The following is a 16,432-nucleotide window of genomic DNA, read 5'->3' on the forward strand; positions in this document are numbered from 1 at the left end:
CAACTGTATTAGTTTTAAGGATGTACACCTCTGAGGAGTCAAAAATTTCTAGAATTAAACTTTTTTTCTAAACCTGATTTTTGGGTTTATATGACTGTAAAAAAATAGTTGCTGAAGAAAAATTCATATGGTGGTGCACTTCTTTTTTGCTATGGCCCTTTGAAAGTACCCAATTTTGATGATTTTCACATTTTTCATCAAATTTAACCTATTTTTGGCCTATTATCATGAAAAAATCACAAATCCACAATTAAACTTTTTGTCATACTTTCAATAAAGATGGAGGGGACCAATCTGAATAAATTTTAGTTAAAACAAAACATAGGTAGGTGTTAATGTAAGAAAGTTTTATCATATTTTGATATTTTTTTTGTGTCAAATTTACCATGTTGTCAATTTTATAAATTTGTGATTATTCTCAGTTTTAATGACAAATTGCAAATTATTTCAACTTCTTTGTAATAAATGATTGAAATAATACATATTTAAAAAAATTGAAAAGAAAAAAGGGATGTGGGATGTACATGTTTCTGGTAAAATCTTTTTGTGTATCCCTCAATCATTTTCTCAAGATTTTGGCTAAAAAGACTTACTTGATTGGTAATAAGATTTTAAAATTTGATTACCCTAAAAGGACTCATTGGAAATACCCAATTTTTTCACAGAGTTAAGTTTGATTATGCTATGCAATAAATTCATTGCTATTTTCCACTTGTGACCCATGTTTTGGAAATAATTACAGAACGAGATTTCACTGAGACTGAATGAGACTGAAACCTCAGAAGAATACATCCTTAAAGAGAATATTGAGTATATCTTAGACGGAACGGGTGTAGTTCCGTTATTTGCACCCATGGACACAGAACAAGTTAAAGCAATCTATAACACTGTCTGAATCTTCTTCCAATTGTATATGCGGATTATTCATTATATGTGTGACTTGCTGTATTCTGGACTCTATTCGGTAGTACCGTTTTAAACGATAATGCTTGGAGCCAATAAATTAAATATATATACACAAGTCTACATAACAAAACACCACCAGATTTTTTTTCAGTAAAATTGGTATGATGGTGGTTAGTAAACAAATCAATGATCCATTAATGTAATTTTAAAAATCTATTAAGAAAATAAATCGACACCGTGATTTGTATTGGCACAAGAACAACATTGCGTATCATAAGTCTCTTTACAAAGTACACATTACTGAAACACCCATGTCAATACAGCAAGCAGTGGTACAAAAACCATCGATGAATACATAACTCCACTGCTTTTAGGATTTTCTACAAAGTTATAAAAAGGTTTGAATATTTACTATGTCAAAAATCATATATAAAAACTAGGAAACAGTAATATTTCTAAACACATATTTCTTGTGAATAGTTCGAATTACTCATATTATATTGATACTGGTATTGAAGCATCTACTATTAAAGTGTATATGATCGCTTATGCGTAAAATAGCTGCAGGCTAAAGCTGGTTTTAGCTAAAAAGTTACTTCAATTAGTAAAGCTAAATTCAGTTTGTCGTAGATTTTGTATAGTAATATCAGAGTGCTTTTATTGTGTAGGGTTCTGTCACCACCTGCTAACTTTTCCAGGCGAATGTGATGCAATCTTTGTAATTGTTATGCTGCTTTTTTTCTTTCAGAAACATGAAAAGAGCATTGATTCCATTGAATAATGTCAGATTGAATATCATTTTAGATATCTTTTATCTTACCTTCAATTCTCGAAGCAGCTTTGATCTGTATTCTTTTGATTTTATCTGTTTGTACAATGTAGGTTATTCCTTCATATTCACACAATATTTCAGAATCAGTGTCTACAATAAATACACATACATATATTAAGCTTAGATATCTGATTAGTTATATGCACTGGACAAAGTACAGTTGGGGGATACCAAGATTTTATTGCATATCTAGGCATAAACTGAATCAAAGCCTGAAAATTCCTCAAATATTCAGATTTTACATTGTTGGACTAACAAGACATGATAGTTTACAACTTTATATTATAATTATAGTAAATAGAATATACGCTGATAAAGATTTCTTTTATTCAAAGCGAGATAACTTGACTTTTATTCATTTAATCATCCTTGTGGTTTGCCCTTCTGTAAACAGCATTATGTATTGGAGAGAATAATATACGATTTTTCTGATGAAGAAACCCCTCACAAAAAAAGAAAGAAATTCAATGTTCATGCAAAACTATGATGTAGTCGGTCTTTTATGTTATCTTAAAGACGTTTACACGTGTATCCTTTTATTCATATTAATCCTCTTCCATACTTCAAATAATTTTAATAATAATATCGATAAATAGATGTTACCCTTAGCCTAAAAAAACAAGCCGCAAAATATGCTGTAAACAAATCTCCATAGAATTCTTAGAGTTGCTACTAAAGATTTCGCAAGGTGATGATTATGGGCAAAATGAGTGGAAGGTATACCTTTTTGTGGAACTTTCGGCACTTTTGGCTATTTTGTGGCGTCAGTTGTTTTTAGTCGGAGAGCCCGGGTAGAACAACCGAACTTCGACAACTCATACTCTTATTCAATCCAAATAAAAAGAACAAAAGAGTGCGGGGTTCGAACTCATAACTTCAGTGTTGAAAGTAGTTAGAACACTCGGAAACCGAGGTCCCCACTGAGTTTGTAAGATTTTCCCTTAATTTATATACCTTTCCTACTGTGCGTATAATCGACAGAACTTGTTGCAAGTTCCTCCGTTAAAAATATTATGCGTTTAATAAAGTTCAACTATCGGTAAGAGTTTATTTAGATAACTTAATAATAAAAACAATTACATAGTTAAGGTATAGATCTTATTAATACATGTATTAAAAAAAGTCCAATTATTAGATGTTTTTCCAGAAACACCTACCCTGAGCCTTAAATAGAAGTATCGTGAAATAAGAGCTTTCGAAGAGAAAATTTTAGTATGTTTCCATATACTGAATAATTTGGTTCGCTGATGTTCTTTCAGATTTCATCCAATGTCATGCATGTAGGTTCATATGATATATCTCTGCACACATCTAAAAAAACAAATAATTGGACACTGAAATCGGAGACATAATTATAATGTATGTTTATGTACTTTTAATTTTTAATTAGAAAATGAGCATATTGTGAAAAAAATAAAAGGACGTACTTTGTAAATCTGTCTTTTCTACGTCGTCTACAAAGTTGACATTAATCTGACTACATTGCTGTTTACAACTCGTCTCGCCTTTGGAATTATCAGACCTCGCTAACATACATTTAACACATTCTTTGTTGGCATCACACGTATGACAATTCTACAGCAATAAAAATAAAACATTTCTTAATGCACTCCAGTATAAAATGTATTATATAGAAATGTATTCACGTTGTTCACACGTAGACTGTTTATTAAGAAGAATTACGACGTGTATACACATTTATTGTGTGCAATGTTGGGTTTTTTTTCAATGTTTGTCTCCGCTGTAAACTTAAAAGATGACTTCTAATAGGATTTTGTTTGTGAGAAAGTATATCAAATTGCCTTAAAAACTAATACCACAATTTTATTTTCAGTGTTTATTAGATATATTTCTTATTTCATTTTAAGTTTACAAAAACAAATGAATGTTTGTTGGTTTAACGAAAATAAAGAGCAAATGCCAAATCCAATGTGGGTAAAATTAGCTCTATGAAGAAGGTACATGATAAAATCATTAGAACGTTTTCAGACTCGTCATTGTTTGACATTTCTAAATGTATATATATGCGATACAAGGCAAAAGTTGACTAATTTAAAAGTGAAACACATTAGAAGTAACTACTGTACCTTGCATTCTGTGCATTTTTCTCCTGCATAGTCTTTGTCACATCTACACTTGTTACAGATACATTCACCGTGTCCTCCACAAATAGTCTATAAAAAAAAGATAATTGATTGATTGTATTCCTTATATTGGACCACCTGGTTTTCTGGAAATCTTGAATTAGTATACTATGGAGCGCATTAGTCCTCAATGTTGAATGCAAACTCATAGATAAGTAAATTTTGGCTCAAAATGGTACCGATTTTTAGTGTTTTGGCTCTTAGGACAACAAATTGCAGGAAAACATATAACATTACTTTGAGGGGACATGTAAACGGAGGAGTCTGGACTAGATATCCCCATCTATGTGCCTGTCCCATGCGTCCGATCTCAAATATGTATTTTTGTTATTTGATTTTGTTATTTGGTAATTTTACGTCAACGACAGATCTTTTCATCTAATTTTTTTCGCACATTTGATATCACGGGTTTACATGTTTAGAGCTTGACAGATTGCATAGACACCTTGCTATATTTAATGACTGCATGTTGACCATCTAAATGACTTTTTGTTATTTTTTGGGTCAGACTTATTGGCGTATACACCGCATCTTATTCTTTTGATATATACACCTTTTTCTACAATAAACATGAGTTTGAATGTCCCTCTGCTACCTTTCGCCCCTCTTTTATCATAATAATTACAGCTGTGAGAAATTTTGTCTAATACACAATAGTTTTCAGTTCATCGTTTGTGCCTCTTTTTGTTTTATTACGATCAGCATATATCAAAGGCAAAAATGTATTGTATCACCTACTCCATCATTTGCTGTACACATATCTTTCTTTGTTGAACATCCACAGTTTTTACCATCGAAGTTTTTATAACATTTACAGAATCCACAATCACAGACGCCATGATCACTGCCTGTAATATATTATACAAATTATATCTTACCTTATCAACATGAGCAGGTGTAGTAGTACTAAGTCCTTTCTGATATTTCAACTGATTTTGATCTTTTTTTTTGTGATCCAACATATTAAGATTGAATTCATGAATTTATTATTTGAACAACTGCATACATATTTTTCTTAGAAACCCTACCCCTTAAAAAACACACACATACATATCTGTAAAAAAATGAACATATGTATCGATGTTGTTGTGTTTTTTGACATAAAAGCACAGCAATACGTAACAGTTCGTCCAAAGTTCAAAGGAAATTATCAATTTTCGTGAAGAAAATCATAAAATACTTAATCTAATTATACCAATTATCTTTTAAAATATACTATGTATTTGTGTTTCGTTTGTCCTGTCTCGCTATGTATTATCTTAATATGTTTGTATATATTGTCCTCTTGTACACAAGTATGTGTCTGAGGTTATGAATAAAATCTTAAAAAATCCATATATGGGCTATTGAGTTAATAATTAAGGGGAGAAAAGTATAGGTCGAATTGAATTCTTCAACTCTGGTCGATTTCAAATTTTACTAAGTTAAATAAATTAAAGCAGAACCTGAAAAGCATCAACATTTTCGTTTTATTTTTCAGGATTTTTTTTGCCCAATTTATTTGGCATTATTTATTTGATTTCTGCTAAAAAAATATCTTTGTTTGTGTATACCCTAGGGAAGACAATAGAAGTCTCGTTCCTTTATATACTTTTTGAAATATATATATATTTATATACTCTCTCTCTCTCTCTCTCTCTCTCTCTCTCTCTCTCTCTCTCTCTCTCTTTCTTGCTGATTTTATATGATTTTGTGTTTTTCTTCTTTTTTTTCTCTTTTTTTCTGACATTATTTCTGTCACAAAAATATGACTTTAAATATCGTTTTAAACAACAAGCATACATATTGAAAGTTCTATTGTATCCGTATTCTAAAACAATAATTAGTAGTTACCATTCTATAAAAAAAATTACCTCAACAAACAACCCCATTAGATGATACATTGTATTATATGGTCCGAGACCACAATTGTCGTTCCTTGATTTTCGTTGAATATAGTCCCTAGTGTTGGTCAACAGTGTGTTACTTGTCAATTTTTTTTTATACACCTTCCAAGTTTATTTCTTCATGTTTTATGCCTCAAATAGTAAGGGGGTGAAATTACACTGTCAAAAAAATTGGGTTCAGAGTGATTTGGTCCAGCTGAAAAAGGTTAAAAATTAGCACTTCGGAAGCTGTCAAAAGATTTCAAGACCCCCTTAACATAATATTGTCCATATTTTGAGTTAGAGCTGGTGAAGTTTTCTATAATTTTCAAATAATTTGTCCCAAAAGTAGTACAACACACTGTAAACATTTTATTGAGAAAGCGCAGGTGGGATTTTTTTAATTTTCAATATTTTATTGTCTAAAAGAAATGCACAAGTTAGTACGAAATAATTGTGGTCTCGGACCATATATTTACCTCCACAAACCAACCCATTAAATGACGGACAACTAGATGGATCACATTCACACCATGTTCCTGTGTATGTCAGTGGTAAATCGCCTCTACTTGAATAACAATGGCAGTTACCACAAACACAATCTCCTCTCCCAGAACATACATCTGTTGATCCTGGGCTACAAAGTTAGAATAAGATTTGCTTAAATGTAAAGATATGTTAAAGACAACGCTATCAAAATAAAAAAAAAAAAGCGATACCAAATAAAGTTACGCAAATAACAATTGATATTTCTTGTGTACACAACGCTTTTCTGTATTAACCTTCTTGACGAGCGTACTTCCTAAACGGTCGGGGCTATATCAACAAAAGGGATATGAAAGGAAAAGCCAAATTCTTATATGGTCAACTTTACCTGTGATGTATTTATACGGTGACATATAGTTGCTAACATCTACTCCATTTGGTCTCTTGTGGATACTTGTCTCATTGGGAATAAACTCATCAACGAAATTATAATGCATCTCTTTATTTTATTTAGTGTTTACATGTATTTGATATTATCTAAAGTAGGTAGCAATGCATGCAAACGTATAAAACAATATTTAAAAAAGCATGAACCATTAAGCTATAAAGCTTAAATACATTTTGGTCGTGGGAATTGGACGTTTGCTTGGTGTTTTGTAAAACATATGAATTGACTTCAATGTCTTGTTTCATACATGTAATAACTCCGTCTTTTAGTTAATCTTTGTTAGCACAAAAAAAAACAGATTACTGGAAGGACTAGGTACAGTCCACTAACCTAAATTTTATGTTTGCTTCGGCGATAGCAAAATTTTTAATTTTTCAGGTTAAGAATAACGAAATATCTCCGCCTTTTGATTTGAAGTGAGTTATTAAATTGAATATTTGTTTCAACTGAATTTTTAAGAAATAAACGTAAATATTAGAGCCAGTGGCGAAGAAACTGACTACTACGCGAATAGACTCCATGGGATTGCTGTCTATTCTCGGTATTTTGGTGATGTGGAGGAACACGGCGAATTTAAAACAAAACAGTATTTTATCTGACAGCGTGTTCTTTAAAAGTAACCATCTTGAGCATTGTTCTACATCGTTGTTTGGTCTTGTTCAACCTGTACTGAAATAATTTTTTTTTTACCAATCCATGTTTGTGTATTGCTTTGTTAAAGACATTTATCTAACCTTTTCATTTTTCACATTCAGTTTTATCAACTGTTGTTAGCAGTGCTTAGGGCGTTTTAGTTTATTGAAAGATTATATACGTTTTTTATCATCTGATCTATTTTTGAAATAACTACTCACAGAACACATTGGCTTACTTCATCTGTGCAGAGCTTACGTCTGTCAGGAGGCTGCAAAATAAATTACGAAAGAGAAGATGAATGTATAAACATTTATATGATAATTGTATAACGCATCTTAACATATATCATAAAAATCATCTTGGGAGAAAAAACTGCTAAATTCATTAAATTGTTTAATACTGCTAGCTGTTTATAAACCAAATGATGTGAACAACTATTAATTAAAAACAGCACGATTCACTGACATTATAGAATTCAACAAAATTTAAAAGCGTGCCAAATGTTACGTTGCATACTTTCAGTCAATTAAAAATAGATATGCAATTATAACAGTTTATGACTAGACTTAAAATATATACGAGGAAACTGAAATTATATCCTAAAGAAAAAAAAATGACTTTCGTCACTTAAGGTTCTCTGTGTTTGTACAGGAATTCTTTTGTGATTGCTTCAACTGAGACAAGGTGTATCAAGTCGTAAGATTTCTAAACACATACCCAGAATGAATAAAGTTACGAAAGATGAACTGCAAGGGGTTTCATTTTTAGAAGAAAAAAAAACCTGCAAATGTGATCTTCTGGGGCCTGGTTTTCGAAAGTATCTTATGACTAAGACATGTCTTATGATGGTCTTAGGACATGTCATAGTCGTAAGATATGTTTTCGAAAGTGACCCAAGTTACGATTCGTCATAACTTTTGTCGTAAACTTAAGACACCTCGCGACATGACTTATGATGGTCTTATGATTGTCAACTATAATTTTAATTACTTTTCATGTATTATAATTTCATATTAATTGCAATAAAAATATTTGTTGTGTTTCTCAGTCAGCTAAATAGTAAAGATTTTATTTTTTTTCAACTACGTGAATTAAAATTTGAATCTCTTGCGACATACAATTTGGAATTCTTTTCTAACTCATGGTTTTGTATAATAAATATACATATTATTTCGTTCCTAGTATATTTAATAGTTCTATATTAACGTATGTGCACGGGCTTTTCGTTAAGCGGGTACTCGATGTACCAAATCTAAAAGGTATTCACAGTTAAATAACAATGCATGTATGATAATACACGAAAGCGAAGTTCAAGATTTATTATATATTACAAACTTATTTTAAACAAATTATCAACTCATATTTCAATTCTTTTTTGTATAAAATTTCATGTTCATAATCACTATAATGAAAAAAATAAAATATTCGTATACGAACGTACGGATAGAAAAGACAAAACATCTCGCCTCCTGAAAAAACATGTATGTGTAAAAATAATATTGTTTTTAAACTTTGAAAATTGTAAAGTCTTGCAAGAGAAATCGACCGATACTGGTTATCAAATTGCAACATGGAGAATAAAATTGTCATCAGTTGGATAAATTCCTTAAAAGAGATATACGAGGCAAACGGTCCCAGTCTAATGTTCCTAGAGAGGCTAGCTGCCAAAGCATTTTATTTGTATGGACTCCTTACAATATATATGCACAACCTATCAGTCGAATCAAAAGCTCCTTCACAGATCTTTTATATTTACTTTTACGTATTCCTTGATGATTAATGATTCGATATTTGTTCTGGTATCCAACTGAATCTTGTATATGTGTAAGAGCAATTTACATATACATGTATGTTCAAATTTTAACTTAATTTCAAACGCATTTTGACTCGAGTGGCGTAGCTGGACCCTTGTTTTAATTGAGACTAAACGATTTAAATTTCGGGAGGTTATGCTTCAGCAGATTTGAGAATGGATGGTCCAATGGCAAATCCGGCGTTTCAAGAGATTTTGGTATTTTACGGATACAAAAGTCGATGTTTATACCGGTTTAATTGGCTGAACGTTATTAAAATTTTGTTAACGTATAGGGAAAATGTTACATGCATATTTAGAACGAGTACAAACTAACTAGCAATCACCAAATAGATCGGTTCTCGGCAGATAAGAGGGGTTGACCAGGACGAAGAGCAGACATTAAGCCATCGACTGAAAAAAGAGGTCACAATGTTGACAGGGGCAGGACATGCCCTTGTAACTGATCACCATAGCACTCTGAAAAAGTTGTTGCAAGTGTTCTTAAAGATAACACTTATCATCCCAATTCCGAATTTGTCTGTATTTTATAAATTCATCATAACCAAACAAAATGGACATGTTAGGTGTAAGCCAAGGTCCCGTGTTGAAGTCTATACTTAGACCTATAATTGTTTACTTTTTATACACTGTGACTTCGATGGTGAATTGTCTTATTATTACTCATGATCTTTTTATTCATATACGCAACTTAAAAACAAGACTTATTATTTTTTAAATGATTACTGGGGAAGTATAAGGACAGCTATGTTTATATACCATAATAACCCCTTGGATAATTCATTAAAAAAAGGCTATGTCAGGCAACAAACTTTGGACTGCCACTTGGAATAGACGATATGATGGAACAACTCATAAATTTTGTCCTGCACGCACGATCCCTCCAATAATTGATTTAATGTGTGCATTTAACGTGCAGAAATCATGTAATTCACCTTACTCATAAGATTTTTGAAATAGCCAATATCTTAGTGTCAAGTCAAAGCAATAAATAAATCACGGATAAAACTATGAGCACCACTACACAGGTTCCATGATACTAGTGCTAAAGTTTAAAATCATGTCTTGTTACCATATAAACTTTTTGAAAGGGGATTTGGCAAGATACATGAAAAGGTTATTAAAAGAGCGGCGAATAATACCAAAGGGACATTTAAACTCATAAGTCGAAAATAAACTGACAATGCCATGGCTAAAATAGAAAAAGGCAAACAGACAAACAACAGTACACTTAACATCATAGAGAGACTGAGCAACACGAACCTGACCAAAATCTGGGGATCATCTCAGGTGCTCGGGTCGTGTTGCTCATGTAAGTACAAACCTTGTAATATGTCTCCGTAGGTCACATTCGGGGAAGGGGGCGAGATTGTAGTTACGACATTTGGAACATATCCGTCGTCATCTGTCAAACAGATATTCAATAACCGTTAACTAACTCTTGATTGTCTCCGTACAATTTACGAATGGATTATTTCAACTGGAATATTGCTGCATAGAAATGGAAAGCTCACAATTGGAAACTGAAATAATCTCTTTTGTCGTAAAGTTTTGTTATCAATCGACCGTCATTGTCAATTTGTAGATGCAAGTCAAAATATGAAGTAGACTTAAGAATGTTGCATCCTTTATCGTAAACTCGATGAAAGAGGTGCATTCAACATAGTCACAAATTTTGGAATTATACATGTGGTGAGATAACACCTGTCCGTCTATATAGCGGAAAGTGAAATTAAAGAATACTGATATTAATCGCTTTATTTCTCCCTAAGAAGTTCCTGTATGAAGTCAGCCTCATATAAATAAATTAACAAGTCGGTATAAGAAGAAAAAACAGTTGCTTCCCATGGGTATGGTGTTTTTTTGTTAAAAATACGTCCTCCAAAAAAAATAACATGTTGTCAATGAAGAAATCAGGCATCTGTATAATGCCAGTATCAGAGAATTTTTTGTCTGAATCGGAGTGATTTTTTACAAAGAACGATTTATCCCTCCCTAAGATAACAAACTTGTATCTTTACGTGAAACAAGGCATAATTATCAACCAACTCTTTCGATTTGTCTTTTAGTTAGTCTGGAATGGGGAATATTTGCGTAAAGTGAAGAAAAGTCAAATGCTTTATACTATTTCAAGATGAAAGCGTTTTAGATTTTATGTACTCTAAAAGATCTGTGGATTTTTTTAGTATCCACTTTTGATTCACGCCACTTCTAGAGTAGGTATTGTCAATATCTAATTCATATGATTCAAAAACACAAACGATGTTGTGTGTGACTTTATCTGCTACTGACACTGCGAGGTATCAGACTATCTCGTATAATTGTGAACAAGATGACTGTCTATAAAAATAAGTGAACTAAACGTAACAAGTAAGCTGTCAATACAAACAAGTGCAAGCCTCGTGTCACTTTTACATTTCTTACCTCTAGTTTAAATATTTTTACAAAGTATAATAATTAGTTGTCGGTTTTTATTACAATATACCAGTATTTGTATTATGTGTACATTCTTCTTTTTTTGTTGTTGAAAAAACGATAGTCTAAGAACTAATTAAGAACTTTACTCTGTTGATATTTTCTAACAAAGATTTGTATACTAGGAATATGAATAATATTTTGTTGATTTTCACGTTACATGCGTTATGTGTAGTTGATTGGATCGAACCGATGTAAAAATAGCTTTTGCTATTAGTGTACCAGTAATTCAAAATAACCTTAAAACGCGTGATTTTCAAAAATAGTTATGATTACCTGTGTAGTTAGCTCCCCAGAAATTCGTCCAAGAACACAAATTAAAACAGCAAAATCGAAAATCATATCCATTGATTTGTTCTCAAACTGTTTTCAGTCATATATATCGAACTTCGTTTTCCTCTACCAACTTTGCTGTATAAATGTTATCACTCAACGCAGTAAAAAAAAAATCATGTGTAGATGAGCGTGATTAGTGCTTCAACAGAACAACTGCGTAGGTACTAGTGAATATATAAAAGTATATTGAATTGAAATAGTATAGCTAATAACACCAATGACCTGCAGTTTCCGTCTCTTAGTATTTCCTTTATTAATTGCCTTTTTAACATGTTTAAAGAACTCCGTTTGTTAAAAAGTTACTATATGATATTGCAATTTTAAGTCATGTAAAACCTCAGGCTAATACATAGAAAGTTCATCTGTACAATTTGATATCTATATGTACATGTAATACTAGGAACCAGAAAAATGAATAAGAAATGTACATGGGAACTATCAATTATAATTATAATTTGAAACCGTTTGTATCAATTAACGAAAAAAAATATGCTTATTTTAGATGCAGGAAGTCGAAAATTGTCGTATCGTTGAAGTAGGAATGATACAGTTTCTTCACTAATTTGACGACATCATATTATATCTATGTAAATAAAATCTTTGATATTATGTTCAGTTACATAATATATCGTTTGGCAATCATTTAGGAGTGTCAAATTTAATCGGCTTCGTATTATTTTAGGAAACGAGAAAACGAATTCAAAATGTCCACATTTGTGTCCGATTAGAACAAATTTATATATTATACATGTATATTTGGTTGATGCCATCGAAGAATAAATGTGTAATCATAAATTATACACATAACTCTATTTAAAAACTGCAAATTAAGAAAACGGAAATATTGAAACAATACCAAGCAAAGATTAGATTTATATTAATTTAAGAAGATTACGCTGCAATTAAATCATGTAAGTACCGAAACAACATCCACTGAGCTGATGATACCTTGGGACATACAAGCAATATGGCAACTATACCAAGTGTTATATAGTAAATGCTATTTAATCGTGCGTTAAAACATCATAATTTCCGTGACAAGAATTAAAAAAGGGTACCTCATTAAACCATTACCCGATTATACCAAATAATGTCTCTTGTTAAAAAAAAAATGTGCAAGATCCTGTAAATGTTACAAATAAACATGACATTGATGCAAGTATTGTTATTTGCAATCTAATTAAAATATTGATCTCTGATTACGTAATCAGAGATCAATATTTTTAATTCTAGTATTATAACGTAATCAGAGATCAACATTTTAATTAGAATTTTGTTATTTGTATAGTAAGTGAAATTTCAAAACAGAGTTTTAACAAAACAAAGATAAACTGTTAATTGTGTTGGCATGTTTAAAGCATGTAAAACGTGCAAAGATAATAGAGGAAATGCAGTCCTTATTTTTTGTGTAAAGGAAGTAACTGTATATTCAACAGATTGAACTTCTATTTATTAAGTAAATTTTTCAAATGTGTGGGGACGATGGTTGGATGGTGTTTACGTCCATTGTCTAAACATGCAGTTAAATCTTTGATTTTGAGACAACTAACAAGCAAAGACCAAAGAATGAAGATTTTAAAAACAATCAAAGGTTACTGTATGGCCTACACGAATCAGAAAATCCAACACTGCTTAGTAAGTTATTTAGGATCCTGAATGGAAAGGAAACCCTGAGAAACAATTAAAAAGATGAAACATAATTGTCTACAAAAAAACAAAATTTAATATGACGAATTAAAGATAGCAAAGGGTTTTTATATTATCAAATTTGAAATGATCTTACCAATTTAATCAGATATCTAATGAAATATATACAAGGAGGTTTCCCCATTAAGGTATCGTGTATTGTTTATAAGATATCTTATATCTTTTTACAAGTATGGACACAGATGCAAATTGTCAGAGGGGTTAAAGGTTGTTACAAATGCATTGAAAGCTAGACTGGAAATGTGTATTAACAAACTTATATCTTTTTAATATATATATATATATATATTTTGAACAAATACTTTATGGAATGTCTTGTATTGTTAATAAGATATCTTTAAAAGTTTAAGATATAGTATTTTCCTTATTGGATATTATATAAAGGCGTAAAAGTTTTTTCGCCGAATTTTTTGCGACTCTCCTAAGTCAGGGGCCCGTCTGGCCTTTGTTAGCCTTGTATGTGTTTTTTTATCTAGTACAATTTTTTGTTAGGGACCGGCTGACCCTTATCCAGCCGCAGTAATCTCTCGTGGTGTTGAAGACCTATTGGTGGTATTTTTGCTGTTTTATGCTCTTTGATGATTTTTTTTAAAGCACATTCTCCATTTCCATTAACAAATTTATTGTGTATTGTCTATTCTTGAAGAGCTTGTTAATTTTTTTCTTTGAACAAGAAAATAGTTTACCCCTTATTTTGAAAACAGTTTTTTGTATTTTTCTTGAAGTTTTATATATATAAGATAAGATAAGATAAGATAAGATATTTTATTTTCCAATTATGGGCCCCAAAGGGCATAAACATTACAACATCAATAATTTTTTCATAATACAATACAAACAATGAGATAAAAAAAAAAAAAAAGTTAAACGAGAACTATTTAAGTTCTTAAAGAATACGTAGATAAAGAATCTATAGTATGTTTTTTTTTTTTAATACTAATGCATTTTATTGCAAGTGTGGTTGATATAGATAACAAACAAGCAGCCCAAAAAGAAAAAAAGAAAAATTGATATCCACATATGTATAGTACACAAAAAGTTGGATCAATTAAATATATAATAATTAGCCAAAAAGAAAGTAGAAATTAAACATGTCCATGACTCATCCTGTGTCAGCAGCAAATAGGAAAGCATTATGGTTTCCTAAAGGCAGCTGACACCAGGGGGCGATACCTTATGGGCCATAGGCATGTAAAATGTGTGTAAATGTCTCTTTCCTACCTGTATCAAAAGCAAACAAGGAAGCATCATAGGTAACTTGAATGCAGTTGATACCAGGGGACGATGCCTCAAGGATATAAGAGAACATTTGAATAAATAATATATCTTAACAATTATTATTTTTTTTTTTAATCGGCTAGTATGTTTGTGATATTCAGATGAATATAATTTTCTATGTCCAATCAAATGTATATACACACATAGATTTCCTTTAACTAATCTTCACTAAGGAAGATGTTTGTATATAAAATTACATATTATTTTAAGTAACTCAACATTTTCTACACTAAATAACCAGATAATTTTGCTTTGACTGTTCATATGATTAAAATAAGAATTATATTGTGCAATACTAGCTAACATACAATTTCTATCATCCTCAAATTTGTTACAATCAAATAGAAAATGAGCCTCATCTTCGACAGTATTGGAAGAACATTTATTACATATTCTGTTAATTCGGGGAATACCCTGATATCTACCTAATTCTATTTGTAATCTATGAGAAGATACACGTAATTTAGTAAAACTTCTTCTAAGTTCAAAATTCTTGATCAATGTTAGATATTTTTCAAAACCAAAATTTGTTTTATATAAAAGGTAGGTTTTCAGTTTACTGTCTGAAAATTTATCTATTTGTTTTTTCCAACAGCTAATAAACAATATTGATAGCTTGGTTTGTATATATTTCTTAAATTTGTATAAGGATTCACAAAATGGAGCATTTATGGCATTTGTATAGTCAATACTAAGTATTTTAAAAACAACATTTATTGAACCATACCATGATGTTATATTCATGTGATGTAGTGTCTTTGATTGTGTATATGCCTCTTTTAATAGAGGAAAATTATTACCTAAATTCTCTAATCTATACCAGTACAATGACATTCCTTTTATAATATTAAAATATATTGGAAATCTTCCAAGTTCAGATAACACTGCAGCATTTGTTGTTTTCTTGTGTACCCCAAAATTTTATATGAAGTTTCTCACAGGGTAAACCTGAATACAATTTTTCAAAAGATATATCTTCCTTCTTACATTTAGAGGAAAGAGAATTAAACATCCCCCATATTTCGCTACCATATAATAAAATAGGTTTTACAGTGTGGTCAAAAACATGAATACTTGTTTTTACATCAGGATTAAGTGATAAAAGATCTTTCCTTAATTTGAAATGAGCTTTCAGGGATTTTTTGTATAGTTCATTTTGAGCATAACTGAATGAACCAGATGAGCTTAAATATAAACCTAGGTATTTGTATTTTGAAACACATTCCAGATTTATATTCTGAAATGTGAATATCTGTTTATGAAGCAACTAAATTTGTAATTAAATATTATTCATATACTACTCTATCTATAAATACATATATATTATAAAAAAGTTGGGACAAATTGTTTGAACTAAATTAGTTGGAACTAATTGACCATTGACTTGGTACGCCAATTGTCCAAATCTAAAACGAACTGGCTTGGAACGACCTTGGAACGAATCGGACTTGGAACGACTATTGTCGTACGAGACAGAATGAGGACGACAGTATTTGGGGCGAACGA

At 31.0% G+C, this 16,432-nt stretch overlaps 1 protein-coding gene across 1 annotated transcript; it reads right to left on the minus strand.

The window, feature by feature from the left end:
• Positions 1–1,104: 1,104 nt before the first annotated feature.
• LOC139512800 (integrin beta-1-B-like) lies at positions 1,105–12,358 on the minus strand. Its single transcript, XM_071300718.1, has 8 exons — positions 11,882–12,358; positions 7,536–7,585; positions 6,227–6,384; positions 4,621–4,730; positions 3,826–3,912; positions 3,166–3,313; positions 1,727–1,828; positions 1,105–1,286 (listed from the first exon to the last, which is right to left on the minus strand). The coding sequence occupies exons 1-8, from the start codon at positions 11,951–11,953 to the stop codon at positions 1,204–1,206; spliced, it is 810 nt and encodes a 269-aa protein (XP_071156819.1). The 5' UTR covers positions 11,954–12,358; the 3' UTR covers positions 1,105–1,203.
• Between the last annotated feature and the right edge of the window lie 4,074 nt (positions 12,359–16,432).

Source organism: Mytilus edulis, chromosome 2 (genome assembly GCF_963676685.1).
Source record: "Mytilus edulis chromosome 2, xbMytEdul2.2, whole genome shotgun sequence".
Taxonomy (NCBI): Eukaryota; Metazoa; Mollusca; class Bivalvia; order Mytilida; family Mytilidae; genus Mytilus; species Mytilus edulis.

What these genes read in the sequence shown, in the direction of transcription:
- LOC139512800 (XM_071300718.1), bottom strand. Translation starts at nt 11,953, where the DNA reads ATGGATATGATTTTCGATTTTGCTGTTTTAATTTGTGTTCTTGGACGA. An exon ending in TGTGTACAGCAAATGATGGA is followed by an intron (nt 3,913 to 4,620) that starts GTAGGTGATACA and finishes TTTTTTTTATAG; the next exon opens with ACTATTTGTGGAGGACACGG. An exon ending in AGAAAAGACAGATTTACAAA is followed by an intron (nt 1,829 to 3,165) that starts GTACGTCCTTTT and finishes TATTTATTGTAG; the next exon opens with ACACTGATTCTGAAATATTG.